General features: G+C 37.6%; 7 protein-coding genes across 11 annotated transcripts; 3 read left to right on the top strand and 4 right to left on the bottom strand.

The window, feature by feature from the left end:
• Positions 1-766: 766 nt before the first annotated feature.
• Positions 767-4,171, bottom strand: LOC17883805 (probable arabinosyltransferase ARAD1). Its single transcript, XM_006289318.2, has 9 exons — positions 3,614-4,171; positions 3,231-3,404; positions 2,648-2,805; positions 2,410-2,557; positions 2,059-2,174; positions 1,827-1,965; positions 1,587-1,697; positions 1,357-1,425; positions 767-1,089 (listed from the first exon to the last, which is right to left on the bottom strand). The coding sequence occupies exons 1-9, from the start codon at positions 4,097-4,099 to the stop codon at positions 949-951; spliced, it is 1,542 nt and encodes a 513-aa protein (XP_006289380.1). The 5' UTR covers positions 4,100-4,171; the 3' UTR covers positions 767-948.
• Positions 4,172-4,383: 212 nt separating this feature from the next.
• Positions 4,384-7,502, bottom strand: LOC17883022 (TOM1-like protein 1). Its single transcript, XM_006287811.2, has 4 exons — positions 7,361-7,502; positions 5,723-6,259; positions 5,131-5,394; positions 4,384-5,027 (listed from the first exon to the last, which is right to left on the bottom strand). The coding sequence occupies exons 2-4, from the start codon at positions 6,239-6,241 to the stop codon at positions 4,590-4,592; spliced, it is 1,221 nt and encodes a 406-aa protein (XP_006287873.1). The 5' UTR covers positions 6,242-6,259; positions 7,361-7,502; the 3' UTR covers positions 4,384-4,589.
• Positions 7,503-7,819: 317 nt separating this feature from the next.
• LOC17884374 (peptidyl-tRNA hydrolase 2, mitochondrial) lies at positions 7,820-10,012 on the top strand. Of its 2 annotated transcripts, XM_006286511.2 has the most exons (8): positions 7,820-7,899; positions 8,078-8,262; positions 8,368-8,426; positions 8,548-8,607; positions 8,683-8,752; positions 9,008-9,077; positions 9,250-9,276; positions 9,649-10,012. In XM_006286511.2, the coding sequence occupies exons 2-8, from the start codon at positions 8,083-8,085 to the stop codon at positions 9,696-9,698; spliced, it is 516 nt and encodes a 171-aa protein (XP_006286573.2). In that variant the 5' UTR covers positions 7,820-7,899; positions 8,078-8,082; the 3' UTR covers positions 9,699-10,012. The 2 variants fall into 2 exon arrangements, with proteins under 2 accessions (XP_006286573.2, XP_023637038.1); XM_023781270.1 differs by lacking the exon at positions 7,820-7,899 and having other exon boundaries at positions 7,949-8,262.
• Positions 10,013-10,207: 195 nt separating this feature from the next.
• On the bottom strand, positions 10,208-13,251 carry LOC17881357 (pentatricopeptide repeat-containing protein At5g16860). The gene is made up of 2 exons (XM_006286998.2): positions 10,397-13,251; positions 10,208-10,296 (listed from the first exon to the last, which is right to left on the bottom strand). Exon 1 carries the CDS (start codon positions 13,197-13,199, stop codon positions 10,647-10,649), a length of 2,553 nt encoding a protein of 850 aa, XP_006287060.1. The 5' UTR covers positions 13,200-13,251; the 3' UTR covers positions 10,208-10,296; positions 10,397-10,646.
• A 284-nt stretch (positions 13,252-13,535) lies between these two features.
• Positions 13,536-19,175, top strand: LOC17884564 (telomerase reverse transcriptase). Of its 3 annotated transcripts, none has more exons than XM_006286651.2 (12): positions 13,536-13,918; positions 14,042-14,116; positions 14,240-14,305; positions 14,389-14,500; positions 14,628-14,995; positions 15,294-15,366; positions 15,484-15,616; positions 16,011-16,149; positions 16,368-17,423; positions 17,723-18,252; positions 18,386-18,658; positions 18,767-19,175. In XM_006286651.2, exons 1-12 carry the CDS (start codon positions 13,619-13,621, stop codon positions 19,038-19,040), a joined length of 3,399 nt encoding a protein of 1,132 aa, XP_006286713.1. In that variant the 5' UTR covers positions 13,536-13,618; the 3' UTR covers positions 19,041-19,175. The 3 variants fall into 3 exon arrangements, with proteins under 3 accessions (XP_006286713.1, XP_023636414.1, XP_023636413.1); XM_023780645.1 differs by having other exon boundaries at positions 13,836-13,918; positions 14,034-14,106; XM_023780646.1 differs by lacking the exon at positions 18,767-19,175 and having other exon boundaries at positions 17,723-18,264; positions 18,382-18,596.
• On the bottom strand, positions 19,121-21,515 carry LOC17882978 (binding partner of ACD11 1). 2 transcript variants are annotated; one of them, XM_023780647.1, is made up of 5 exons: positions 21,384-21,515; positions 20,648-20,751; positions 20,401-20,470; positions 20,059-20,133; positions 19,121-19,810 (listed from the first exon to the last, which is right to left on the bottom strand). In XM_023780647.1, the coding sequence occupies exons 1-5, from the start codon at positions 21,387-21,389 to the stop codon at positions 19,280-19,282; spliced, it is 786 nt and encodes a 261-aa protein (XP_023636415.1). In that variant the 5' UTR covers positions 21,390-21,515; the 3' UTR covers positions 19,121-19,279. The 2 variants fall into 2 exon arrangements, with proteins under 2 accessions (XP_023636415.1, XP_006286539.1); XM_006286477.2 differs by having other exon boundaries at positions 19,123-19,810; positions 20,401-20,467; positions 21,384-21,514.
• A 448-nt stretch (positions 21,516-21,963) lies between these two features.
• Positions 21,964-24,522, top strand: LOC17884353 (syntaxin-21). Its single transcript, XM_006288347.2, has 7 exons — positions 21,964-22,268; positions 22,618-22,711; positions 22,956-23,092; positions 23,359-23,433; positions 23,803-23,960; positions 24,055-24,155; positions 24,250-24,522. Exons 1-7 carry the CDS (start codon positions 22,060-22,062, stop codon positions 24,313-24,315), a joined length of 840 nt encoding a protein of 279 aa, XP_006288409.1. The 5' UTR covers positions 21,964-22,059; the 3' UTR covers positions 24,316-24,522.
• The last annotated feature ends 49 nt before the right edge of the window (positions 24,523-24,571 follow it).

Here is a 24,571-nt window from a genome sequence, read left to right as displayed (position 1 = left end):
TTCTTTTAATTTTGACTTTCTATCCAACCACCTTTTGTATTTTTATTTTACGGTACCTTTGTATTTTTTTGTCAAAGTGTGTAGAGTTTAAAATATGTGTTTATTAATTAGTTTAGTTTTTTTTTTTCCGTATAAGTTACTAAAAAGTTGTGGGGGGGGGGGGAATACAAATTTTCTACTGAAGAGACCTCAGATATTTTCCAATTTCAAGTTCTAAACTACATAAAAGAAAATGATAAAATATGGAAAAAAAGTAAAAAAAGAAGAATGTCGTAGGGAGACGTTATTTTCGGTACTCAAAATTCAAAAACGTGTAAAGCACACAGAAAGAGACGATGAGCCTACTTTCGGGAATTTCATATTAAGGAAAAGGAAATACGCGGTCGCATGAGTATACCATACATATTTTTCAGACATTTTTTTTCTTCTTCTTACCTATGATACTAATGCCATGTTATACTATATACATTTGGGATTTATGAGATAACGTGTGTACGTAGCATTGGTCAAAAATGTCAATATTTCATATTTAAGGTCATATGTCATAACTACTACTAACCACGAATTATTCTCACTATCGTTATTAAACAATTACACAAAACATACACGTATACGTAATGTCCCTGTCGACATGTAGTACTAAAATTTGTTTTCATTTTTAAAGATTTATGTGATGAATTTAATATCCATGTTCTATATAAATAGAATCACCTCTCAGACCAAAAGTTTCTCCGGATAATCTTCTGGCGGATCGAATCAGAAAACATTTGTTCAAAGTGATTTTTATATATCCTGCCCTCAAAGTTATTATAGTTCGTTCATTCTTTAACCACAAATTACGAAGGTTATAGTATCAGCATACGTTATATAAAATTGGTAAACAAAATGGTGAAAAGTTATTTGGATAGTCACTCAACAGCATATATAACTGGGTCAGAGTGATAGGTCTTAAGACAAGAGAGGACTGAAAGAATTCGAAGCTGTAGAGTTGGGTCTCCAGCAATCGCATCTGCAAACACTCCTAGATCCTTTCACGACCCGCTGTGACCTCCTCGTGTGAAGCTTGATACTCACCAGCTTTCCAGCCATCTGCCATTGCAACAATATCATCAAAATTTTCTGCATCTTAGCTTTATGCATTGCAGTAAGTTCTACACCATCGAATAAGTGTGATCAAAGGCAAATACTAGATTCACCTTGTATTAGTCCTTGACAACAACAAAGTGAAGTTTTTATCTACTACTCTCTTTTTGCACAATATCAATACTAATTTAGTTACACCATGCTCAGATACTATTATTGCTTTTGGTTTTTTCATATTATGTATAATGTATTTCAGTTTTGGTAGGTACATACCATTCTCCATGTCAAGTCCTCTGGACCTAATGGCTGAGCAGGGCTCGAATATAAGAAATGCCGCGAGTACTGGAAAAGTTGAAAACAACCATATTACTTAATATAAATAAAGATCCTCTGCACGCGAGAGGCTGTTCGGCCCTTCCGTGTAAGACAAACTATGAAACTAGGTAAGTATCATTTCTTTGCAAAATCAAAGTTTTTTAAAAGAAGGAAAAGTAAGTGCATACTTGAGCAAGGTTTTTCTGCAAATCCTTGATTTGGAAGGGCTTAAGGCTTCTCAGATGATTTAAAAGCCATCCTGGCTGTATTGCGTCATTGGAAGAAACAAGCACAGCAGCCTGAGATGAAAAGCAAAAGCAAAAATAAAAGAGAGCAAAGAGTCATACAAACTTTGCTTCATGTATAAACTAGTTTAGACAAAAATGATTGAAATTTAGAGCACCAGTGTCACAGGTTTTCTGACATACCTTCTTGTAATTCAGTATTCCTTCAAAAGGAAATTCTAACTCGTCACTGACTATAACAGGTATACAGCCACTGACAATGGCATCAAACAACCTCGCCGAAGATGGTGTGTCACCAGCAGGACACAAACAGAATAAAGAGCTGACAGAAGGTAGACTTAATTAGAAAAATAAGTTGAAATTAAACAAATATTGTATTACAACTAAATGGGCCAGGAAGTAACCCAGAATATACCTACGCATGCCACCTTGAGCTGCCAATTTTCCTCCCTCTCCAGCAGTCCCCTCAGAAATGATAACATCCTTGACACCACTTAGTTCTGCACCTAGTTTGGCACGTATTTTACCTCCCTAATAATATAATTTCAGCAACCAAATCGTCAGACACAGAATTTAGAGACAAGGCAAAGAATGACTGAGAGCTTTCGCAGTATAATAAGGTATACCAATTATTCTTCATATAACAAAAGAAGTATACCAACTATTATGGGAAATGAAATTTCTAAAAGTCACAGACAAAGACAAATGGCAAGAGCATTTGGTGTAACTTATAAAGTAATAGAATTAGAAGTGGCATGATTCTCACAGCATTCCTCTTCAACCGCCCTCGGAAAAAAAGGAATGTGGTCCTCATTGGTGCACTTTCTGACAAGCACTTGGCATCACAAATATCAACATTGGGAACATAAGGAAGAATTAGGTCTTTCTCGAGTGAAACTTGCCCAGGCTTATACCTACCACGTAAGTTCAAACAGAATCAACAAAGTATAGCTAAAGCAGACTACATGACTCATAATCAGTTACAGAAAGAAATCTAGAGTCACCAATTCCCAGTGGAGTCCATATCAGGTAAAAGCCAGATTGCCTTTTTCACAAATTTGCGGACTGACTTGAAAGACCAGGGATGGTGAATGGGAAATATGTGATCCCTTCCCTCCGACCTCTTCCAAGCAGGCTGATCTGTAACCCACTTCAAAGCTTCCTGAAGTTGGAAAAAAGGTGAGACAATGTTACTAATAACATATGAGATTCCAACTAACATATCTCCTACGGGGCAAGTATAACCTGTACCATCTAAACGCAAATAGAGAGCAGCTTCAAAAAAATTTACATGCTATAGACTAACTGGATCTCCTAAATCCCCTAGTAAAACAAATTGGCATCACCTTTTGCAATGGATGTGGTACATTTTACAGACAGCATCTAACAGGATACCAATTCAGACAATCTTACAAATTTCCTTTGCTAAACACCCGAGGTAAAAGTTTGGGGATATTTAAAACACACGTTTAAAGTGTTAAACCAGCTTTTGATCCTTTTCAAAGAAAGCACATGAAGATGTAAAATTGAAAACTGAATCTAATGCTAGATAATATATATATATATATAATCAAAGCTCACTCACACCCTATAGAGTGCTTTGCATTGCTGCTTCTCCAACAAGAAGAAGCTGATCGTAGTGAAAAAAGGAACATAGAAAAAGTCCGCGTCCTGCTGCTTATGTACTCTCACGACACTTTTCAAACGCCTTTCGGATTCAGGAGAGATCAGATCAGCCCAGAGCCAATAGTCAATAGAATGCTGCAACGTAGAAAAATTAGGCAAATTACTAAAGATATAAGTGAAGGAGAAGGGAACAGTTGAACAAAACAACAAAGCCTGATCACGATTCTCGCTTAAAATGGCTTAAATTTAATTCAACCGTTCCACAAAAAGTACCAATGGCACAGATGAATACAACAAGAGATCTAACAATCAACCAAATGATTCAATTAAGCTTCTTCTAGTACCTGTTCTATGAGGCGATGCACAGGGCTGCCATTAGAGGTAGCATTCGACGTTTCTTTGTAAGTATTGTGAAATAACCAGAGAAGATCGAGAGTGAACTTCTTCGGCATCTCGTAAACGTAAACCTTAATCGGAATTCCGACAGGATATCCCGGATCTTCGTTCAACCAACGATTTTCTCTCTCAATTACCATCTCATCGAGCTTCCTCGTATCATCTTCACTCTCGCCACGAACCGTGTCGTCTCTAACCGGTGAAGTGAGCTTCGGCGCCTTATGGATTAAGAAATGCTCAAGCGAGGCAACGAAGGACGTCTCCGGCCGGTCCGACGAGTTGAGATAGGATACGGAGGGTTGGGTGGAGGAAGAGAAGGTGAAAAGGATGACGAGAAGAGAGACGACGAAGAGGGATATGATGAGGATTAGGGTTTTGGATCTGGTTCTGGGGGAAGTAGCACGATGATGATGATTTTGCTGTTTTCCAAACATCGTGAGATCTGATTCTTCGATCCGAATTCGATTACAAATTTCTGTTAGTCATTTGGGTTTTTATTGCTTTCTTTAGTGTTAAGTGTGGAAAGTGACGATTGACGAAGCGCTACACATAACAGCGTTTGCGTCTGCGATTGTAAACACTAAACGCTTAATTGCATAGCCTTCCTTTTTACATACAGTGCATACTAAAATGACAGTACGTTACTGCCAAAAACAATGCATTAACCCAACTGGTTATAGTAATGTTGTTTGCGGTTAGAGTAGAAAAGGAGCCAAAATGAGTTGAAAAGGAAACCAATAGTTAAACACAGTGAGAAGATTTCAAATCTTTTGTGTCCATAACAAATCTCCTCTATAAACCCATCACACAAGTCAAAGAGATCTCCAAACACAGATTACTTACACTGACAATCTGTTCATTCATACTACCAATTAAACACCAAATCCATAAAAGAGTTATTATTTCGCCTTTAAAAACACCATCTCAGAATCGAATGAGATCATCATTTTTAGACGAAGACTTCTCCTTTTTCGGGTCATGATCAGCATTTGTCGAAGAATCACCGCCACTTTTCTTACCGAATATCATCTCATCAAGATCATCCATCATGTCATCCCCGCTACCACCTCCATGAAACCCACCACGAACACCAGAAGATTTTCTAACCAGAGATTCTTCCTTTGCATGAACCGGAGATTCATCGGGCTCTTCGGCAACAGGAATCATGGCTGGCTCATGTGCGGTTAGTGGTGCAGAGGGTCTGTTCATCTCCTCATACTTAGACAGCGTTTTCACTAGCTCGTCGTTCACATTTAAGGCTTCAAATAGAAGTGCTTCATCTTCACCTGCTGTTTCAATGATTCTTTGGACAGTGGTTTGAGATTGACGACATTGTTGTACAAGTGTTGTTGTCAAGTCATCCTACAAAATTAGGGAGATAATGAAAATATCGCAGATATCCCGTGTTATCCAGTTTTATATTAGATAATAGGAAATAGTGCCTAATACTTCCGAGTTGATTTACCTGTAGAGCATCTTGTTGAGGCGAAGAGGACAGAACCGTGGAAAGAAGTTCAATGCTGTTTCTTGCTATATCGAAAGCTTCCTTTGTCTGCTCAGCGGTAAAGCTTCGTACAGGAGCATCATACTGAATATGTGCAGGCTCATGCACATGCTGAGGAATATCAGCATTTACTTCTGGTGCTGGAGTTGACCGTGCAGGAGTGAAAATAGGTGCCAAGCTCTCGTTGTCTCGTCCAGGGAAGCGAATACCTCTTGCTTTCAAGCTCTATGATATAGCAACAAAACCATAAGACAAAAACATTAAGACCTGATCATAATGAATTCTGACATCAGACCTCACAGTTTTTCATTTTTCAATCAATTCCTGCAACAAGTTAGTAGATTGAGTCAATTCAATGAAACAACAGTAATTTTTATCTGTTTTATTCAAAACCCATATGCTTGACCTTACATTTCCGAGGGCAAGAAATATCAAAAAGTAAGGCCAAACCACTTCAACTTAAGATAGCGTCATCTTCAATAAAATAGTGTAAATGAAACCTGTATGGTAGAATTCAGCAGTATTGCAGTAGTTGGTAACAGGTCATAGTTACCTTATAAGTTTCTTCAAAAACTGGTAGGTAGCGGAGTTCACTGGTTGATTCTCCCCAAGCTTCAATCAGTATCAAAGCTTTGTTTCGATTATTCACAACTGTCTGTGGGTCTTCAATCAGCTTTACCATTTCATCAAGGACTCTTTCTGCTGCCACCTCCGAAAAGGCCTTCTCGCAGTTCTTAACACACGTCTCCAGTAAAACCAAGGCAAGGTATTGAATTCTCGGCTGCTTCATCATTATCCTCTTCTTTATTCCACGGATCAACTCAACGCTATTAATTGTCTCTTGGTTGATCATATCACATATTTCCAAATTCATATCCCAGTCAGGTTCCTCTAGATTCTCTGTAGTAGCATCCTCGACTATTTTATCAGTTGGGTTTGGACCTTGAAAAAGTTCCTTAACTTTGAAGCTCATTGAGCTCACACCAGCACTGATCTTGTTGCTAACTTCTGAACCTCCGATCTTTAGGCGCTCACCAAATGCGGTAACTTTGTCCATAAGATTGTCACTCATTTTTGCTGATACTCAAAGCTGTAAATAAAACATGTCAGCCTAGTCATGCCCAGAAGCTGGAACTGTACATACAGAATATGACAGAAAATAAGTTGGAACATAAAATTATTCATATTTGTATCATTAATACTAAACGACAACGAACTAGAAAGGAACTGTTTGTTTTATACTCATACAAAGGATCCTTCAGAATTCAAACATGAATCTGCAAAGGATGCCTCCAGTATTCATTTGTAAGGGATCACAACTAACAGTCAGAAAACAATCAATAATTTTAAAGAGATTCACCCCATAACCAAATACACAAAAAGGTCCAAATCTGAGAATCATGGACTGCACTATGTAATGAAAGAAGAATCATGAACCTAAGGTAAACATTGATTTCTCATTATAGTCTATGTCAATACAGCTATCCAAGTTCGTTGAAGGGACTATGAACTATATACTTTTGTCGGAATGAAATTTTGCAAGCTTATAGCTATTGAAATAATTAAGCATATCTATTAGCCTTTTTCCAGATACTCCTGTATAAGTTAGGAATTAAGGATTAAGATGCAAAGGCATGTGTGAAGTACTGCTAAGCACTGAAACCTAAAAATTCCAAGATCAAACCAAGAATTTTGACATCTCTGTACACTGGTGAAAAATCCTGACTCAGAATTTTCAAAAAAGTGCTTCTGATATCATCCTCAATCTCTAGCACCAAATCGAATAACATACACATATCAAAAACACATATCTTCTTTACTAAGACCCCAGATCAAAAAACTACATACATGATCCATCTCAGGCTTTCACATACACACAATCTCTTGATCATACAAAAAAATTCTTGATCGATCAAAATAAATTAAGGAAAAATCAGACAAGGTTTAACCAAAAAAACTAAAACAGGTTTCTAAAGACGAATCTAATTAGGGCTTGCTAAGAAAAATCCGAATTCGATATTACAAGATCGAAATCCAAAAGAAAATAGAAAAATTCCACTGATCAGCAAAAACCCCATGAGGAAAACACAGTTCATCATAAAATCGAAAAACCCACAGAAGTAGAGCGATCAACATGGAACAACAGTACACCAAAAGAAGCGAAACCGCAAGTAAATTTAAACATTTCTACCTTGTGATATGCCACAAAGAGATGGTAAGCTCGACTAACAAAGCTGAATATGCTCGATCTCTGGTAAAACGAATGGAGACTTTAGAGAGGAAAACTTGTGACAAGGTCAATTCCCGTTGACGCCCTACTGTACATATATTTTCTGAAGAAGAACAAAACTGCGTTTCTGCTTTTCAGTTTGTTTGTCCGCGGGAATAACTTTATCCTGACTGTGTTTCCCTCCTTTTACGCTAACATTATTGTCAAAAAGATATGCTTTTTATATTTCCTTTTCTTAATATCTATATACTTTAAAATAAGAAAAATTCTTCTAAGCCAATCACGAACCAAAATAATCGATATAAAATACAAATGGGTTTTAATATTTAATTTATTGTTATGTGGATTTTTTAATAATTTATACGAAACCATTAAACTAATTTAGCTTAATGGAATGCATTAATTAAGTTAGTTCTAGCTTTTTTTTTTCTTAACCTGTAAAATTTTCACGCTGGGTTGTAAAAAAAAAAAAACTGCATTATCAGAGCCGTTTCGAACTCGTAAGCTTCTTCGATTCTTTTCTACAAATTTTTGATAATCCTAAATCTTTGTTATCTTTATATACTGTAGAAACCTGACCCAGATTGAGTTGAATTGATCGCTGTGAATTGGAAAACGCTTAATTTCAATTGAATCAGTTCACTCATTCACTTTTGTGTCTTTCTGGTTTTTGTATAGGATTTATGGATTTAACGTGGTTGAGTGCTCTGATAGTTGGAGCTGCACTTGGATTCTGCATTGGCACTCGCCGTTCCAAACCTGTTGTTGCTGTTGCTGCTGCTGTTGATGGGGATACCAAAACTCAATCCAAGGGTCAACTCGAGATCGAGAAACTCGCTGATATACTCGATGATTTCAAAATGGTTCTTTCTTTTACTACATTTCTCTCTCTGTCTGTTTTTACTTTAATTGAAACACAAGTTTTTGTATAATTGACTTTGTTTTCTGTTTTGTCTGCTCACTTTCAGGTTTTGGTTGTGAGGAACGATCTTAAAATGGGCAAAGGAAAGATTGCAGCTCAGTGCAGGTGACTGTAACTAATCATTGCTCTCTGCTTTCTCTTTAGTGTTTAATTCATCTTTAGAATTTTTAATATTTTTGGGGTGTACTTGTGCTGATTATTTTGCTTTTGGTTTGCAATTTTGCAGTCATGCCACTTTAGGATTGTATAAAAAGCTCCTTCGTCGAGCTCCAAAAGCATTGGACTGGTATTTCTCTTTAGTCATAATCAAATTATTTTGTTGCTTATGGATTGAAATAGATAGTATTGGTTGCTATTGCAGCTGGGAGGAGTGTGCACAGCCAAAAGTGGTTGTTAAAATCGAGGACGAGGATGAGATGCTAGAATTGCAAGTGAGTTTACTACAATAAATTAGTTGTTACTTTGAAGTGGATTATGTGATTGAAATCTATATTGGGAACCACCGTTTTAGTGTTGTTGCCAAACTGATCTTCAAGGGATATGTTGGAGTTGCCACTTGCCAGATGATAGTTTCTACATATATCATACCATCTACATGAATTTAAGGGGATTTTGAGATTTTGTAGAGCCGATTTTGAATCTTCTCATTTCTTAGATCTTGTATTGACTGTTCACAAAATTTCCAGGAAAGGGCAAAATCCCTTAAACTGCCTACCCACATCACCATCGATGCTGGAAGAACGCAGATCGCCCCAAGTGAGTTTTATGTTTATTCCCTTTACAAATATCAAATCCCTTGGTGCATTTAACTTTGATAGCTATTTAATTTATAGGGATAAATCTCTCTTGACCCGATCTTCTTTAGTTAGTATTTAGGAGCATTTTCTGCAAAAATGTGAATCTAATACATGTCTATGTTCTTTTTCAGATTCAAGGACAGTTATGGCTATTCTTGGTAAGTTGTTATCTTGTATTCATGTTATTTGTTTGAAAGTTAACTCTGATGGACAAAAGATGAGTTTGAGCGTTGGTGCAAATCACAAACCCATTTACCCTACATGTATTAGCTTATTAGTTCAAAACCCCTCTGACCACATGGTGCTTGTCCTTGAACCTGAATGGAACTATAGCTCATAAGAATCCAAAATATGAAATTGTAAGCTCAAAATTTGACTGAGGTCGTATAGTGTTGAATGGTATCCAAATTCATATGCATTGTTCTTTGATGGAGAATTTAGAGTTTTCTAGTAGAATTTGTTTATTGGTTGGTTATCATCAGCTTTTCTTAGCATATCATTCTAACACTTAAGAGGTGTTACTTCCGCAGGACCAGTCGAAGTTGTTGATGAAGTAACAGGTGGACTAAAGCTTCTGTAACAGCTTCACATTTTAATGTGACTTGTCTTCAACCCGATCTCCCAGATGGACCAAGCAGAAGCAAGAACATGACTTCCACCTTCTCACTTTGCCCGGGGTTATCTGTGAGAAAATTTTAGTTGTTACGTTTACTCTCATTCCTGATGATGATGAAATATCCCATTATTGAACATTTTGGACATTTAGAACTTGCCACTCCAGGACCAGATTGAGTTGACCAATGGTGATATCAATTTTTTTGCTGGCTTTGTATAACAGGTATCAAAAGCTCGAGCCTTTTTCGGCACATTGAGAAAATGGCTTTGTTCTAAATATTTATGGGAGTGTTGGTTATACAAACATGACAAATGCAAAAAAGAAATCTTGTTTTATTATGAATAAACCAATGATATGGAGAGTGATTCTATATTCTCCACCACAAATAAAGAAGAAGGCTATTTATCTACAAAATTTCTTTAAATTATACAATCTACATGAGGTCTTTTAACACAGTGCTTATGATCGTTTTCTTTGTCGGTTAACAAGAGATCGTTCTTGAAATCTGCAGTAACCATGTGAAACCCTGTATGCACGGTTCGGCTCAGCTTGCTTTCACAACCTGCATGATGTTGGAGACCCATTCAGGTAATATGAAATTGCAATGAGAAATCAAACATCAAACAGATATAGGGAGGCAACTAGAGGAAGTAAATGAGAACCTGTTTGGTGATTGCTTTCTGGCTGTGTACCTATCTGCCAAGCTTAGTGTTACGACATTGGTATTGATCTGTTGTTGACGGATGCAAGTATAAAACTGATATTCTGCTGTTTGTGGGATGCTTTAATAATTACTAACTTGATATCCTCAGAACAGAAAGCCTGGATCGAAACTATTGTTTCTGTCTCAGTGAATAATAAACAGACCTCTTACGATCGTGCTGTTTAGTGGAGTACGTAGAGAAATTATCACTACCAGAAACCTTTGCAGGAACACAGCCCATTCTTGAAATGATGAAAGCGGCTAGAGTCCCTCAATATAATCTCATGATCAATGATTCTGGACATGTATGTGAATGCCGTATGGCAATCACCACATACCCGTAAATTCTTAGTAATTCTGATAGCAGCACCTTGAGGAGTTGTTAAGATACCGTATGCAAGAGCTAACTTCTCACTGTGCTCGAAAAGAAGATCATCTTTCTCTTCATCGTCTACATCGTGAAGAGCAAAGCCTGTTTCAGGTACATAACCAATGTCCTTGATACGTTGCATATAATCTGAGAGGACCTCGTATATTTCCTGAGTGTATGGATGAGTCTTATCACCCACGAAAAACGTAGTAGTTCCTTTCGCTCCTTCGACCCAACTACAGCCAGGTCTTTTTTTAATGCCTTTATGTCTCATTAGTGATCTGATCCTAGCCACATCCTTCCAACGACTTGCATTTGCATATAAATTTGAGAGTAATGTATATGATCCATCGTTATTAGATGCTAATTCTGTTATTTTTTTAGCGGCATACTCCCCAAGTTCAACTTCTCCGTGGATTCTACAGCAACTGAGCAAAGCAACCCATACCACAGGAGGAGGCTCCATCGGCATTTCTTCAATGAGATGCAACGCTGCATTTAACCGGCCAACACGACCTAACAAGTCAACCAAACATGCATAATGCTCCGGGCCAGGACAAACCCCAAAATCAGTTTTCATTCTATTGAAATACTCCATGCCTTGATCTATCATTCCTGAATGACTGCAAGCATACAGTACAACAAGTAATGTAACACCATCAAGCTTAAAACCTATTCTCCTCATCTCATCAAAGATTCCAAGAGCTTCTTTTCCATAGCCATGCATACCGTAACCTGTCATTAGAGATGTCCAACTAACTTCATTTCTGTCCATCATGTTGTCAAATACAAGCCGGGCATCACCGATATCTCCACATTTTGCATACATATCTATTAGGCAGTTTGATACGAACAGCGGTACTGCATTCTGCTGGTTGCGCAATGCATAAGCATGAATTTGCTTGCCAATTCTCAGTGCAGCTAAACTGGCACATGCCACAAGGGCACATGATATGGTAAAAGCATTTGGTCTTGTTTGGTAATCTTGCTCGAACATCTTAGAGAAAAGTTTGAGAGCTTTATTTGCATCCCCATGTTGGGAGTATCCACCGATCATTACAGTCCAACTTACAACATCCCTATCCTTGGGGGGAAGAGAATCAAACATAGCACGCGCAACATCAACCTTTTTGCATTTAGCGTACATGTCCATCAGTTGGTTGATGACCATATTATCATCACCATGACCATTTTTACGCAAGTCTATAGGATATTTGATGGCATAACAATGAATCTCTTTACCATGCATCAATGCTCCAACAGAAGCACAACCTGAAAGAACTGAAATAAGCGTAACTTCATTTGGTTTTATCCCGGAAGATAACATCTGCCTACACACACCCAATGCTTCATATCCAAGCCCCCGTTGAGCATACCCTGAAATTGCAGCACTCCAAGTAACAACATCCATATTTATCTTTTCTTCCTGCATCTTCTCGAATAACCTAACGGCATCATCAAATCTTCCAATCTGTGAAAACCCAGCAACCATGGCATTCCAGGACACTACATCCTTTACTGACATGTTCGAAAACACTGTGTTTGCCTCATCCATCATCCCGCACTTCGCATACATATCCACCAAACAGTTCCCTACGAACATATTTTGTATTATCTCACTTGTGGTAGCAAAACCGTGCAACTGCTTCCCTAGTGAATGAGCTCCAATGGAAGCACAAGGAGGGAGAACATTCACAAAGGTAATATGATCTGGTCTGAATCCAAACTCGTTGGTCATCTTGCTAAACAATTCAAGCGCCACCTTAGGTTTGCCTAACTTTGCATAACTTTCTATTATAGAGTTCCAAGATACAACATCCCAAACAGACATTTCGTCGAACACCTTCCGAGCATCACCCAATGAACCACAACGGTAATACATAGCAACAAGCGCATTCCCCACGAAGACATTGGACATAAATCCAGTCACCAACGAAAGCCCGTGAGCAGAGACTCCACAAATAACGGAGGAGATCTCTCCGCAAGCCTTGAAGACGAAGGGGAATGTGTAATTATCCGGGGTCCATGACAGAGAATGCATAAGACGGAATAAAGAGATACATTCACTGGCGCGGCCATTCTCGCCGTGGAAGCGAATGAGAGAATTCCAATGGTAGACACCTGAATCGGAAGGTGGGAAGCGACAGAGTAGTGATACAGCAGAAGATGAGCAACCGAGGGAGATGTAGGTGGAGATCAGGTGGGAAGTAATATTCAAAGTTAGGATTCTGAAGGAGAGAAGTTTCTGGTGAATGAGTTTAACTTGGGAAATGGTCTTGCATTTGTGAATAAACGGCGGTGTTATCTCCGGCAGCGACGTGGAGAAGAGACAGACTTTAATGGATTGGTGAGATTTCGCGGCGGCGTTGGGGATGAGAAGGCGGCGGATCATACTAGAGTTACTTACTAGTGGCGGGTGATTTTTGAGTTTAAACTAAACAAATTTAATTCGGTTCGGTTCGACCGTGTTCGAAATTTAAAACCAAAGTATTTTCGGTTCGGTATTATAATCCGGTTTTCGAGTAGAGATTAGAAGAAAAGAAAGTAACGGGAACCGGATGTGAACAAAATATAATAGACCGATTGAATTTTAAGCCAACCGCAACCGGTTCCCATTACTTTCTTCTAATCTCTATCTATATTCCCAAACAGCATTTGAAAATTTTCAAAAATTTCAAAATCTAGAAAGCAGTAAATCGCAGTGTGTAGTTCCGAGAACCCAGACCTTTAATCTCCCGCCTCTTTCACACCATCAGACTCCATTATCGAAGCTCGTTCGCTCTTCTCTCTCTCTCCCTCTCGGAAGGTGAAATGCCGCGTAAACCTAAACATCGTGTACCGGAGATTCTATGGAGGTTATTCGGAAAAGGAGCCAGGAATTTAAAGGAGGCGATAGTAGATCTGATTCCTGATCGAAATATCCAGCCGGAAAATTGCCTGTGCAGGGGAAAAGGCTGTATCGGTTGCAGCAGCAATAAACCGGCGTTTCTGTTGCATTCCGATGATCCTATTCACTACCGTAAACTTCTTCACCGGTGTTTCGTTGTAATACACGAACAAACCCCTCCGCTTCTGGATTTCTCGCCGACATCTTGGTGGACACAGCGAGAGGTATGATTCTGCTCCACATTGATTAAACTATGCATTGCTTTGACGTTGAGACACATGTATTTTTATCAATTTGTATGATGTTGCTGATTTTTAAACATATTTTGCTTCAATTAAGTTTTTCAGATTGTTGAAAGAATTATTGAAATCAAGCAATCTGGGTGTGATTGCCAAAATGTGATATGTGCCAGGTATGACAAGGTGAACGCTTCTTCTACTTCTTCTGTCACTTGTGAATTTCTTTGTCCCCTGTTGTGACTCCTGTGTGTTGCTGATTTTCTTGGAATGCCTAATAGTTTCTCTTCCTGTTCATCTGTTTGACAGTATGATCAGTCGAGCTCTATTTTGGAGTTATTGACAAATTCATCTTGGCAGTTCCTTCTCAACCGGGTTTGTTGTCAAACCTTTTCATGATTTACTTTCAAATTTACTATTTTCCCGGTTGCTAAAAAATTACGTTCCCTTGTTTGTAGGTCGGTCATAATTTCATGGTATATCTTCTTCAGCAAACATCAATATTCTTACCATTATTAGGAAGAAAACACCAGCAAGTGTCTGGACCTCCTCTATGTATCAAGCAAAAGGGTAAGTCTGATTGTTCTCTTTTGAAGCTTCCACTTGTTACTTATCTGAATACGTTATGATTTTTATCTTTGCAATTTTCTTGGCTATCTATTATCTTTGGTAAAGTGTGCATTCTCCATTGGTGTAGAGGCATTGTCATCCTATGAAACCAAAAGAAAGAGGGATGACAACCAGCCTGATGACAACGTACAGCCATCAAAGAAAAAGCAGCGGCTTTCTTCTGCTGTCAATGACTGTCTTAGGGATGACTCTGCAGCTGTTACGCCCATAGTTGGCAAGGATGTAATTACACATAGAGAGAAAAAACCTAGTAAGCGTTCAAGATTGTATCTTAAGCGTAGGCGAAAGCAGGGAAAGGTCAATTCCCAGAAAGATGATTGTGATGCACCATGTATAACTTCTTGTACAAATGCTAATACTTCCACTGGGAATGAAGCTGATAAAAGGAATTTGCACATACGTGTAAATGGGGGTCTCACTAACTTCGCAAAGCAGGTAATTTTTCGTAAAAATGATTTGTGCAATCAAGTTATAGTTGAAAAATCACAAGTTTAAGTACAAATTTATTGCTTTTGAGTTTATTAAGAGACCAGTATAAGTTTCTCTTGATTTTCCCCAGCTTTGAAAGATTGATAGGGTGGGTTTTTTTATTTTTTTTTACTTAATGCATTTTACAGACCGTAGCATCTATCTTGTTGGTATTAGTAGTTATAATATTCTTCCTGGCACGTCATTACCTTCAAATTTGAAACCTGTTATTACGTATGGAAGATTTAATCACTGTGTTTTGTAGGCTAAACAAGTTAAAAGAAAGAAGCATTTTGAGTTTGGCAACTCAGAGACGTTTTCAGTTCTACCCCCAAATCGTATCCTTCATTGGAACATGTTCAGTGACTTGTAGCAGCGTTAGCTTAATTGAAATTTTATGTGTCTCTTCTCCATACAATTTTTCTGCACCGAGTCTGATTCCTTATGATATACAGACATTTTTAAAACTTTGAGGCCCAACTGCTCTGATTCAAAGTTCCTAATGAATCATATATTTGGTGAAGTAAACGCTTGGTCAATGGCGCCATCTCATGGCAAAGGCAATTGTCCTAGTGGATCTATTTGCTTGTAAGTCTTGCATTTATCCCCATAGGTTCTGTAACTCTTTATACCTTAAATCCGTGAAAACGTTCTTGTTTTCTTAGAGTATATATTGAGGAGTCAAAACCGGCTTGCAGGATACTAAGTTGCTTTTCAATTGTCTGAATAGGAAATGTTAACTAGATCCTATTTTATTTTGGTTTAGGTCAACACAAAAGTTTACCTAACTGGGATCATTTATATTATTCCAAAATGTTCTAATGTTTAAAGAAAACTAAAGTTATTCTGAAACTTGGAGCATGTATACAGATAATGGTAGTCTGAGTTGACTTGAAGAACGACAACGTTTTATTAGCTTTGTTGATTTAACTGATGCAGGGAAGTAAAATAATATCACGATTCTTTTTCCATTATTCTGCAGATACCATTCATTGCTCAAGTCTCTTAAAAGACTAATAGGAAAAGCAAAGTCCTCACACTTGAAAGTGTTACTTGATAAACATTGTCCAGTTGTCTTCCTACAAGAAGATGCATTGAAGTCTGCAAGTGCGGCTTTACAGGTTGATATATTTCCTTCAGAGACTGTTTCATATCAAACTTTGAATAATGTCTGGGAAGTTTTATTATGAACAACAGATTGAAACTAGAAAGTGAAAATCAACACAGTTGCTACTTGCTAGACTTGCATATATAATCCCCAAACCTGAATAAGAATTCGTATTTGTGGCACTTCCAACTGATCTTTGGATTGAAAAACCTTATATATCTTCTATTACAGAGTTCCTGGAGGCAAAGTTCAGATGAGCTGCCTCATGGATCAAGTTCAGAAAAGGGTAATACCAATCGTCCCAGTGTCGACGAATCGAAATTGTATTGCACGAAAGACCAAGTAGTTTCCTTTATTTGGGCCATATTTAGGTACATTGTTCCAGAAAGTTTGCTTGGGGATACTCATCAGATGAGGGTGCTAAGGCGAAACATAGCCTGGTTTGTTTCTAGGCGACGAAATGAGAAATGCACAGTGAAACAATTTTTGCATAAAGTGAAATCATCAGATTTCCCATTCTTCACCAGAAAACAGTTATGCTGTATTGTCAATGGACATGAACTCCAAGATGAGTCCATCAGAAGTACACAGCAGAGATTGTGCACGAAATGGATTTCTTGGCTTTTCTTGGAGATTGTCAAGAAATTGGTGTTCTTCAACTTCTATGCCACTGAGAGCCAAGGAGGGCGGCTTAACATTTATTATTACCGGAAAAACAGCTGGGAAAGGTTAATAAGCAAAGAAATTGGCGAAACCCTTGATGGATATGTCCAAGTGGACAGTGCTGAAGCTCAAGGTAGATTGAAGAAGCAGGGGTTATCGAATTTTAGAATTTTACCAAAGGCAAACGGTGCAAGGATGGTTTTAGATTTTAGTTCCTCGTCAAGGTTGCGATCTCTTCGCGATACACATGCCGTGTTGAAGGACATCCAGCTCAAAGAACCAGATGTTCTTGGGTCTTCTGTTTTTGACCATGATGATTTCTACAGAAACCTATGCCCATATCTGATCAGTTTGAGGAGTCAATCAGGAGAACTTCCTCCTTTGTTCTTTGTGGTTGCTGATGTAGTCAAAGCATTTGATTCAATCGACCAGGGAAAACTGCTTCATGTCATTCAAAGTTTCCTGAAAGATGAATACGTCTTAAATAAATGTAGGTTGGTCTGCTGTGGGAAGAGATCCAATTGGGTAAACACTATACTAGTCTCAAGTGATAACAATGCTAGCTTTCCAAGATTCACATCAACTGTTCCATATAATGCTCAACAAAGTATTATGGTTGATCAGGTATGTTTTTTTACTTTTTAACCTGAAACTATTTTACCTTTTTAGAATGATTAATATGATTAAGTAGAACAAGAGTTCCAGGTCATGGCGTAGCATTGTCATTGTGTCGATGGGTTCACTTTGGATTGTGTTGCCTTTTAAATTATTGATTGATCTTAAAAGACATACTTCGGTGTTTTATCTTTGCTTGATTAAAGAGGATAATAGGTTCAGGACGGTAAATGCTGACAAACTCTAGAGATCCCTTATTCTGTACTTATTTTCTTAAACTTTTTTAAAATTTGGGTCCAATTGTTTAGGGAGAAAGCCATCTAGTGAGGAAAAAGGATCTCATGATTTGGATAGGATATATGCTAAAGAACAACATGCTGCTGTTGGATAAAAGATACTATGTACAAATGTCTGGAATACCTCAGGGACACAGACTGTCATCCTTGTTATGTTGTTTTTACTACGGGCATCTCGAGAGGACTTTAATCTACCCGTTCCTTGAGGAAGCCTCTAGAGATACGTCTGCTAAAGAATGCAATAAAGAGAGCGATCTGATCAGTCCCACGAGCTATAAGTTACTGAGATTTATTGATGACTACCTGTTTGTGTCTACCTCAAGAGATCAGGCGACTAGCTTCTATCATAGGTTGAAACATGGATTTAAAGATTACAACTGCTTCATGAACGAAAAAAAGTACTGCATAAATTTTGAAGATGGAGAAGAGGCTAGGTGTTCTTCTAGCAGGATGTATGTGGATGATAATGGAATTCCTTTTGTCAGATGGACGGGTTTGCTTATCAATTCCCGCACATTTGAAGTGCAAGTTGACTACACAAGGTCTGCCTCATCTTTTTATTTATTTGGTCATTTTACTCATAAGTACACTTATTTAGCTATGTTTCCTTAGTCTTTACTGTCTAATAGATTGTCTGTTCGAGTCTAATTTTGTCACTCAAATTCATGGAAACAGGTACTTGAGTGGCCATATAAGTTCAACCTTTTCTGTAGCGTGGCAGAACCAACCAGTTGGCAGTCTTCGGCAAAAGTTGTTTTACTTCTTGGTTCCCAAATGTCATCCCATTCTATTTGACTCACATATCAACTCAGGGGAAATTGTCAGGTTAAACATCTATCAGATCTTTCTATTAGCTGCAATGAAGTTTCACTGTTATCTCTATGAGTTGTCCCGATTTTGGAAGCTTCATCCTCAAACTTCGTTCAAATTTGTCACAAGTTCTATCAGGTATGGAATAGAGAAAGTCTATTACTTTTGATTTCAGTTCGACTAATTTGGTTTGATTTTAGGACTGTTAAATAATTTAGTGTCCTTGTTATCCTTCCAATTCGATAGGTACATGTTCAGACTCATAAATAGAAGGATGCACCGATTCAACACAGGTTCTTGTTTCAGACCAGTTCTTAAACTATACAAAGAAGAGGTGATATGGCTTGGTTTACACGCTTATTTACAAGTTCTGAAGAAGAAAAACTCACGATACCGAATCCTCTTGATCTATTTGAAATCTGCACTTTCTAAACACCATCTTTCTCATTCTCTATCGCCGGAATTGGAGTATGCATCAGACCAGTCAAACTCTTCTTCACTTTGGAAATTGAGGTACTGATCCTTATTATCGAAGCTTATCTGAACTCGGATTATATCATTGTAATTGAAGTACCTTCTTCGAGATCAAATTTTTTAATAAATACTGAGAAACCCCGAACTTTTAAGTCTAATAATAGTAGAGAAAATCCAGGCATAGCTTTTATGTTACATCCCAAAGATTAAAACCACATTCCCAGCTTTCATATCAAAGAAACCAACCAGGAGAAACAAACGAAACAGTTTACTGGATGGATGATATTAGTTCTTTGAGTATTCAGACGAATGAATCGGAGAATACCCTTCTGGCAGTTGCGGCTGTGACTGTGACGGTTGTGGTGGTTGCTCAGCTTCGACCTTCTCTTTTGTTTTTTGTGTAACCTCTCCAGCTGCTTGAGCCACTCTGTTGAACGCTCCTGCGGCCCAACTCACACCAGTTAACACGTAACGGTTCTTCATCACAGCACTCCCTGCACTGCTCACAGTCTGTTCCGCAGCTGCATACACAGACTTGGTCCTCTCTGATACCTGAAAGTTTTGGTCCACCGCCTTGATTTTTTCATTCACCAAGCTTGTTCCAGCTGTAAGTTTTTGGCTTAGACCGATTTTTTGGTCTAGTGAAGCAACTCCTGCGGTTGCGGTTGAAGTGAAGCCATGTTTCTCATCAAAAGCTTTCGCTTTGCCGACGGCATCTTTTCCAAGAATGAAACCCCTTGCTAACATGCTGCTCACAACATCTTCTGCCTTCTGGACAACAGATTCTGCACCACCTCCACCGCTGCCCTGGGTTTCCTGATGAAATTAACACAAATTAAAACCCCTTCAGAGATTGCTGATTAGCTTCTCTATATATAAGAGTGTTGAGATGGAAACCTTGTTTGATATATCATATATGTATAAATTTAAGAGGTATATAATTATGCAAGTTAGTATGAATAATCGATTTTTTTTAATAACAAATCCTATTAACTGGAAGAAAGAAATAAAGAAAGAAAGAACAGTTTATGGGTGTATAGATACACTCAAGATGGAAGACATACAGCATGAGGGGCTTCCGGTGGACTGTAATTTGGAGCCATTTCAATGATGACTGATTGATCTGCAATACTCGCTCCCTGAGATAATATTCCTTGTTAGTATAATACGCAAATGACAAATTGAAACGAATTTTACATGTAATTCTCTGGTCCAGCCAGAGAACAGGTTCCATTAGGACTGACAAGTGAAAGTAACTCTCTTTTTCTTTCCATATAGAACAAAGGGTTAAATGCTGATGAGACCTTAACAGTTACTAAATTAACAGTCATATGTAACAGTTGGAGGTTACATTAATATATTAAGATAAGAAGAAAAAGGTTTTAGAGGAATAAAAGTGACTTAACTGATAAGAGCACAGCGGTCTCTGCTCCTTGAGGATCTTTGAATGTGACATAAGCACTATGCTCATTACTGCTGGTTACAACATGAGAAGAAAAGCAAATAAAAACTCTCAAGAGTGAAGACGATTTAAAAGAACAGTATCTAACTTTGCTGAGAAAAATCCCCGATCATTCAACTAATCCAAGAGTGAATGGACTTAAAAAAGCGTTAAAGTTCACGAGGATGAAATCAATGAACCCGAAAACTAACCTTTCAATGTCGATGCTTTCAACTTCACCAGAAAAAGAGAAAAACTCTTTTATATCATGCTCTGTAGCTCCTGAAGAGAGATTGCCAACTTTTACTGACCTTATCTGTCATCAAAAGATTATAGTAAAAAAACATTGATCAAGGGATCTCATCATACAAAATCATGTCTATTTAGAAATGACACAGAACTCGGGGGTAGATAAATATTCTAAATCAAAAAATTATGCTTCTTATAAACCCAACTGTTTTGAGAGAACAAAGAAAAATAATAGTTAGCTTAGCTGCTTCACTCGATGTAGCTCTATCGTCATCTTTCACAAATTAGACCCAAAAAACTTCACAAATAAGCAAGTTCCCCAACAAAAGTGCGCACAGGAATCAAATCATCTAAGTCTAAATAACGATTTTCCGAGAAGTATCGAGAGTTACATACACAGATCACACAATCAATCCGATTCCAGAAACAATAAAGACGAATTAAAACTACAAAAATAATCAAACTCGTCAAAAATAGCATCGAAGATACATGTCGGCATGTCCACAATAATAAACATACCACAGATCATCCGAAACTTCTGAAGCAGAAATCAAAATCAATTTAAACAAATCGTTCCAATCATCAGAACAAAATTTCCCGAGAAACGAAATATGACATCAAAATCTGGCAGCAGAGGAAAGGGATTACAAATTTATGCGCAAAAAAGAAAAAAAAAAAGATAAATTCAGAACAACATACCGCCATGGATTTGGATCTTCGTAGTTGCAGAGAGATTTGTTATTTCTTTATTGATATCTAAACGCAGTTCGAGATTGATGCGCAGAGGTAGAGAGAGAGAAGAGAGAGGGAAGAGTGTATTTTGCTTTATATGACACCGCACACCCAACGTGTGGGTTTGCGTTACGCCTTTAATCCTATTTTTTAGTTCTTTTTTTTTAATTTTTGTTCCCAACAAATTATATTTTTCCCACTTTATTCATTTATTGACCTTTATCTTGTTTCAGCCCAACTCTTCTTCTCTTTTCTCCTTTTGCTAGCCCAATAACTAACCCATTAATGTGGCCCAAAACCAATCATCTAATAAGCCTGCTTGGTACAATGTATTCGGAAAGAAGGGAAGGTCAAGTGGTCAACCATGACAGCGCAGGATCCTTCCCTCGCAATGACGTGGCGGCGCCAAAATAATTTAGTTACGTAATAATTTAATTCCCTTGACCACCATGTTCACGCCACGCGAACCACATGAGATTAAAAATTATTTTATAGTTTCATACAAATTATATACAAAAATCAAACAATAAATTTGGGGAAAAACTTGTTAAATCTACCTAACTCATTTCCATCGTCTTCGTCTAACCTTGTTGGTTCTTCCCCCAAAGAGAGAGAGAGATTTTTGAGATATTCGATCGTGAAGATGAGTTTTCAAGATCTTGAAGCTGGTTCTCGATTTCAAGCGCCGAATCATTTTGCCGGCGGGAGGCAACAGAGACCTTCGTCTAGTGGGAATCCATCTCAGGAGGTCGCAGCTGGGATTTTTAGGGTCAGCACGGCTGTTGGTTCTTTCGGTCGTCTCGTTAATCACATCGGAACGCCTAAAGATACTTTTGAATTGCGTGAGAAGCTGTTAGTAGCCATTTTATTAATCTCACTCTTCTTTTGTTTGTTAAATCTCTTTTGAGTTAATTAGGGTTTTGGTTTCAAATTATTCGATTTGATTTTTGCTCTCAATTATATTTTTAGGGTTTTCTAATTGTTTTTGAGACTGATCCTGTATTATTTTTCCTTACCTGAGAAAACATTTGAGATGGCTCATCTATGTTGATAAAACTTAAACCTTTGTTTAATGCCTAGATAAACAATGAGCTTGATTGGATTTTTTTTCGTATGTCTGTATTGAGCTGTTGCTATTTGGGTTAGTTTCATCTACTTGTTCCACAAATTTTCGTAATGTGTTAGGTTCGTCTGTTTGCAGGCAAAAGACAAGGTTACAGATAACAGACTTGGTGAAAAATACATCATCTAAACTGAAAGAAGCCAGTGAAGCCGACCTTCATGGAGCAGCTAGTGTAAGAATGCTTTCATTTTTTGTTTCCTTCTCCTACAAATGCTATGAAATGTTAGATGTGTGTAAGAGAACATTTTCTATCGAACCATTTTTTCACGATGGCACCATGGGATCTTGGTTAAATTTTTTTATTCATTTAGTAGGAGAATTGGTTGCCTGATAGATGATGTGTGTAAGACCTGTTTATTTGAAACATAACTCCTAATTCTTTGTTATACTTACATTTGCTCGCTTTACTTTTGCAGCCAATTAAGAAGATTGCTGATGCTAAACTGGCAAAAGATTTCCAATTTGTTCTTAAAGAATATCAGAAAGCTCAGAGACTTGCAGCTGAAAGAGAAATAACATATACTCCTGTGGTTACAAAAGAAATACCTACCAGGTAATCACTTTGACCAGTTATGGTTTCAATACCTGTTGAAAAACAGAAGATCATGGTCATTGAATGAATCTCAGTTGTTTCCTATATGAGGGAAACAAACAAGTTCCCTATATTATATACTCATATTCTTGTTGTTTATATAGCTTGGTTAATAATGTAGGATTAACTTTTGAACGTTTAGAAAACTTTCATTTTATGATTGTTTCTGATATTTTGGAATGTGAGTCTCACTTACACTTGCGTCATTGTTATGCCCTTCCATGCAGCTATAATGCACAGGAACTCGATACTGAATTTTTGAGAACCTCAGAGCAGCAAACTCTTCTTCAACAATCAAGAAGGTGAGGACTACTATCTGATTATATACGCCATTTTCCTTTGCTAATTCACTTGAGCATTTGTTAGCATAAGCAGAACCGAAACGTGACTCAAGCAATCAAATGTGCTCTTACACCTGTGTTTTGATTATTTAAACCTTCTTTCACTTTTCCTTTGTTCCTTCAGGAGATACATAACTGATTATCAAAGTTGTGCTTTACATTTTGTCATTTACTGTAGCCTGAATTGTTGATAGAAGCTTAATTAATTAAGAAGTTGGTTATGACCATGAAACCCAGTGAGAAATACATCTCTTGTTTATGGGCATTTTACGTTTCTCATATTTTGGAGCTAGGTGATATTTTTACAAACTTCTAATATTCTCATCCCAGGCAAGAAGTGGTGTTTTTAGATAATGAGATAACATTCAATGAAGCAATTATTGAGGAAAGAGAGCAAGGAATTAGAGAAATTCAAGAACAGATTGGTGAAGTAAATGAGATATTCAAAGATCTTGCTGTTTTAGTGAACGATCAAGGAATTATAATCGGTACGTAACCTTAACAATCACATTTTGTAGATCTCCTCCTTGTTTTCTTTTTGCCTCTTCAAAATCTCAGAAACCCTATAATGTGTTTTGGCAGATGACGTCAGCTCTTACATTGATAACTCACATGCTGCAACTACACAAGCAACTGCTCAACTCAGACAAGCAGCAAAAACTCAAAGATCAAACTCATCTTTGGTACGCTAAGGAGACTCTTCCCAATCTTTCTACTCTGTGATTTCGTACTTTTTTGCGGCTAAAGCTAACTCTGATATCTTTTATACTGTTGCAGACATGCCTACTTATTCTCATTTTTGGGATTGTGCTACTCATAGTGGTTATCGTCGTCTTGGTCTAACCATCAACTATCAAACTACAAGCTTCAATCTTCAAGCATCAAGTAAAGACTTATTGATGAAACTATACAAAGACCAGAAAAGAAATATATCTATTGTACAGATTCTTTATAATTGATCGTAACTTCTCATCGTGTGCATGTTTATGTATTAATCCACCGTAAGGATCTTTATGAGTAAAAGTTATTAACATGTATGTTTAATAAGCATGAACTATTCTTTCTTGGTTTTGAATCGGTAATGGGTAAGGGACCACGG

Source organism: Capsella rubella, unplaced genomic scaffold (assembly GCF_000375325.1).
Source record: "Capsella rubella cultivar Monte Gargano unplaced genomic scaffold, Caprub1_0 scaffold_6, whole genome shotgun sequence".
Taxonomy (NCBI): Eukaryota; Viridiplantae; Streptophyta; class Magnoliopsida; order Brassicales; family Brassicaceae; genus Capsella; species Capsella rubella.
The sequence above is the reverse complement of the archived record's forward strand: the minus strand, read 5'-3'. Positions and strand labels throughout refer to the sequence as shown.

Coding starts and splice junctions, on each gene's coding strand:
- LOC17883805 (XM_006289318.2), bottom strand. CDS start 4,099: ATGTTTGGAAAACAGCAAAATCATCATCATCGTGCTACTTCCCCCAGA. Junction 3,405..3,613: donor TGCATCGCCTCATAGAACAG/GTACTAGAAGAA, acceptor TCTACGTTGCAG/CATTCTATTGACTATTGGCT. Junction 1,426..1,586: donor TGCAGAAAAACCTTGCTCAA/GTATGCACTTAC, acceptor CAACTTTTCCAG/TACTCGCGGCATTTCTTATA.
- LOC17883022 (XM_006287811.2), bottom strand. CDS start 6,241: ATGAGTGACAATCTTATGGACAAAGTTACCGCATTTGGTGAGCGCCTA. Junction 5,395..5,722: donor TTTTTGAAGAAACTTATAAG/GTAACTATGACC, acceptor GCTATATCATAG/AGCTTGAAAGCAAGAGGTAT. Junction 5,028..5,130: donor CTCAACAAGATGCTCTACAG/GTAAATCAACTC, acceptor CTAATTTTGTAG/GATGACTTGACAACAACACT.
- LOC17884374 (XM_006286511.2), top strand. CDS start 8,083: ATGGATTTAACGTGGTTGAGTGCTCTGATAGTTGGAGCTGCACTTGGA. Junction 8,427..8,547: donor AAGATTGCAGCTCAGTGCAG/GTGACTGTAACT, acceptor GCAATTTTGCAG/TCATGCCACTTTAGGATTGT. Junction 8,753..9,007: donor ATGAGATGCTAGAATTGCAA/GTGAGTTTACTA, acceptor CAAAATTTCCAG/GAAAGGGCAAAATCCCTTAA.
- LOC17881357 (XM_006286998.2), bottom strand. CDS start 13,199: ATGATCCGCCGCCTTCTCATCCCCAACGCCGCCGCGAAATCTCACCAA.
- LOC17884564 (XM_006286651.2), top strand. CDS start 13,619: ATGCCGCGTAAACCTAAACATCGTGTACCGGAGATTCTATGGAGGTTA. Junction 14,996..15,293: donor TCACTAACTTCGCAAAGCAG/GTAATTTTTCGT, acceptor TGTGTTTTGTAG/GCTAAACAAGTTAAAAGAAA. Junction 16,150..16,367: donor CTGCAAGTGCGGCTTTACAG/GTTGATATATTT, acceptor CTTCTATTACAG/AGTTCCTGGAGGCAAAGTTC.
- LOC17882978 (XM_023780647.1), bottom strand. Junction 20,471..20,647: donor GAAAGCATCGACATTGAAAG/GTTAGTTTTCGG, acceptor TGTTGTAACCAG/CAGTAATGAGCATAGTGCTT. Junction 19,811..20,058: donor CACCGGAAGCCCCTCATGCT/GTATGTCTTCCA, acceptor TAATTTCATCAG/GAAACCCAGGGCAGCGGTGG.
- LOC17884353 (XM_006288347.2), top strand. CDS start 22,060: ATGAGTTTTCAAGATCTTGAAGCTGGTTCTCGATTTCAAGCGCCGAAT. Junction 22,712..22,955: donor ACCTTCATGGAGCAGCTAGT/GTAAGAATGCTT, acceptor TTACTTTTGCAG/CCAATTAAGAAGATTGCTGA. Junction 23,961..24,054: donor CGATCAAGGAATTATAATCG/GTACGTAACCTT, acceptor GTGTTTTGGCAG/ATGACGTCAGCTCTTACATT.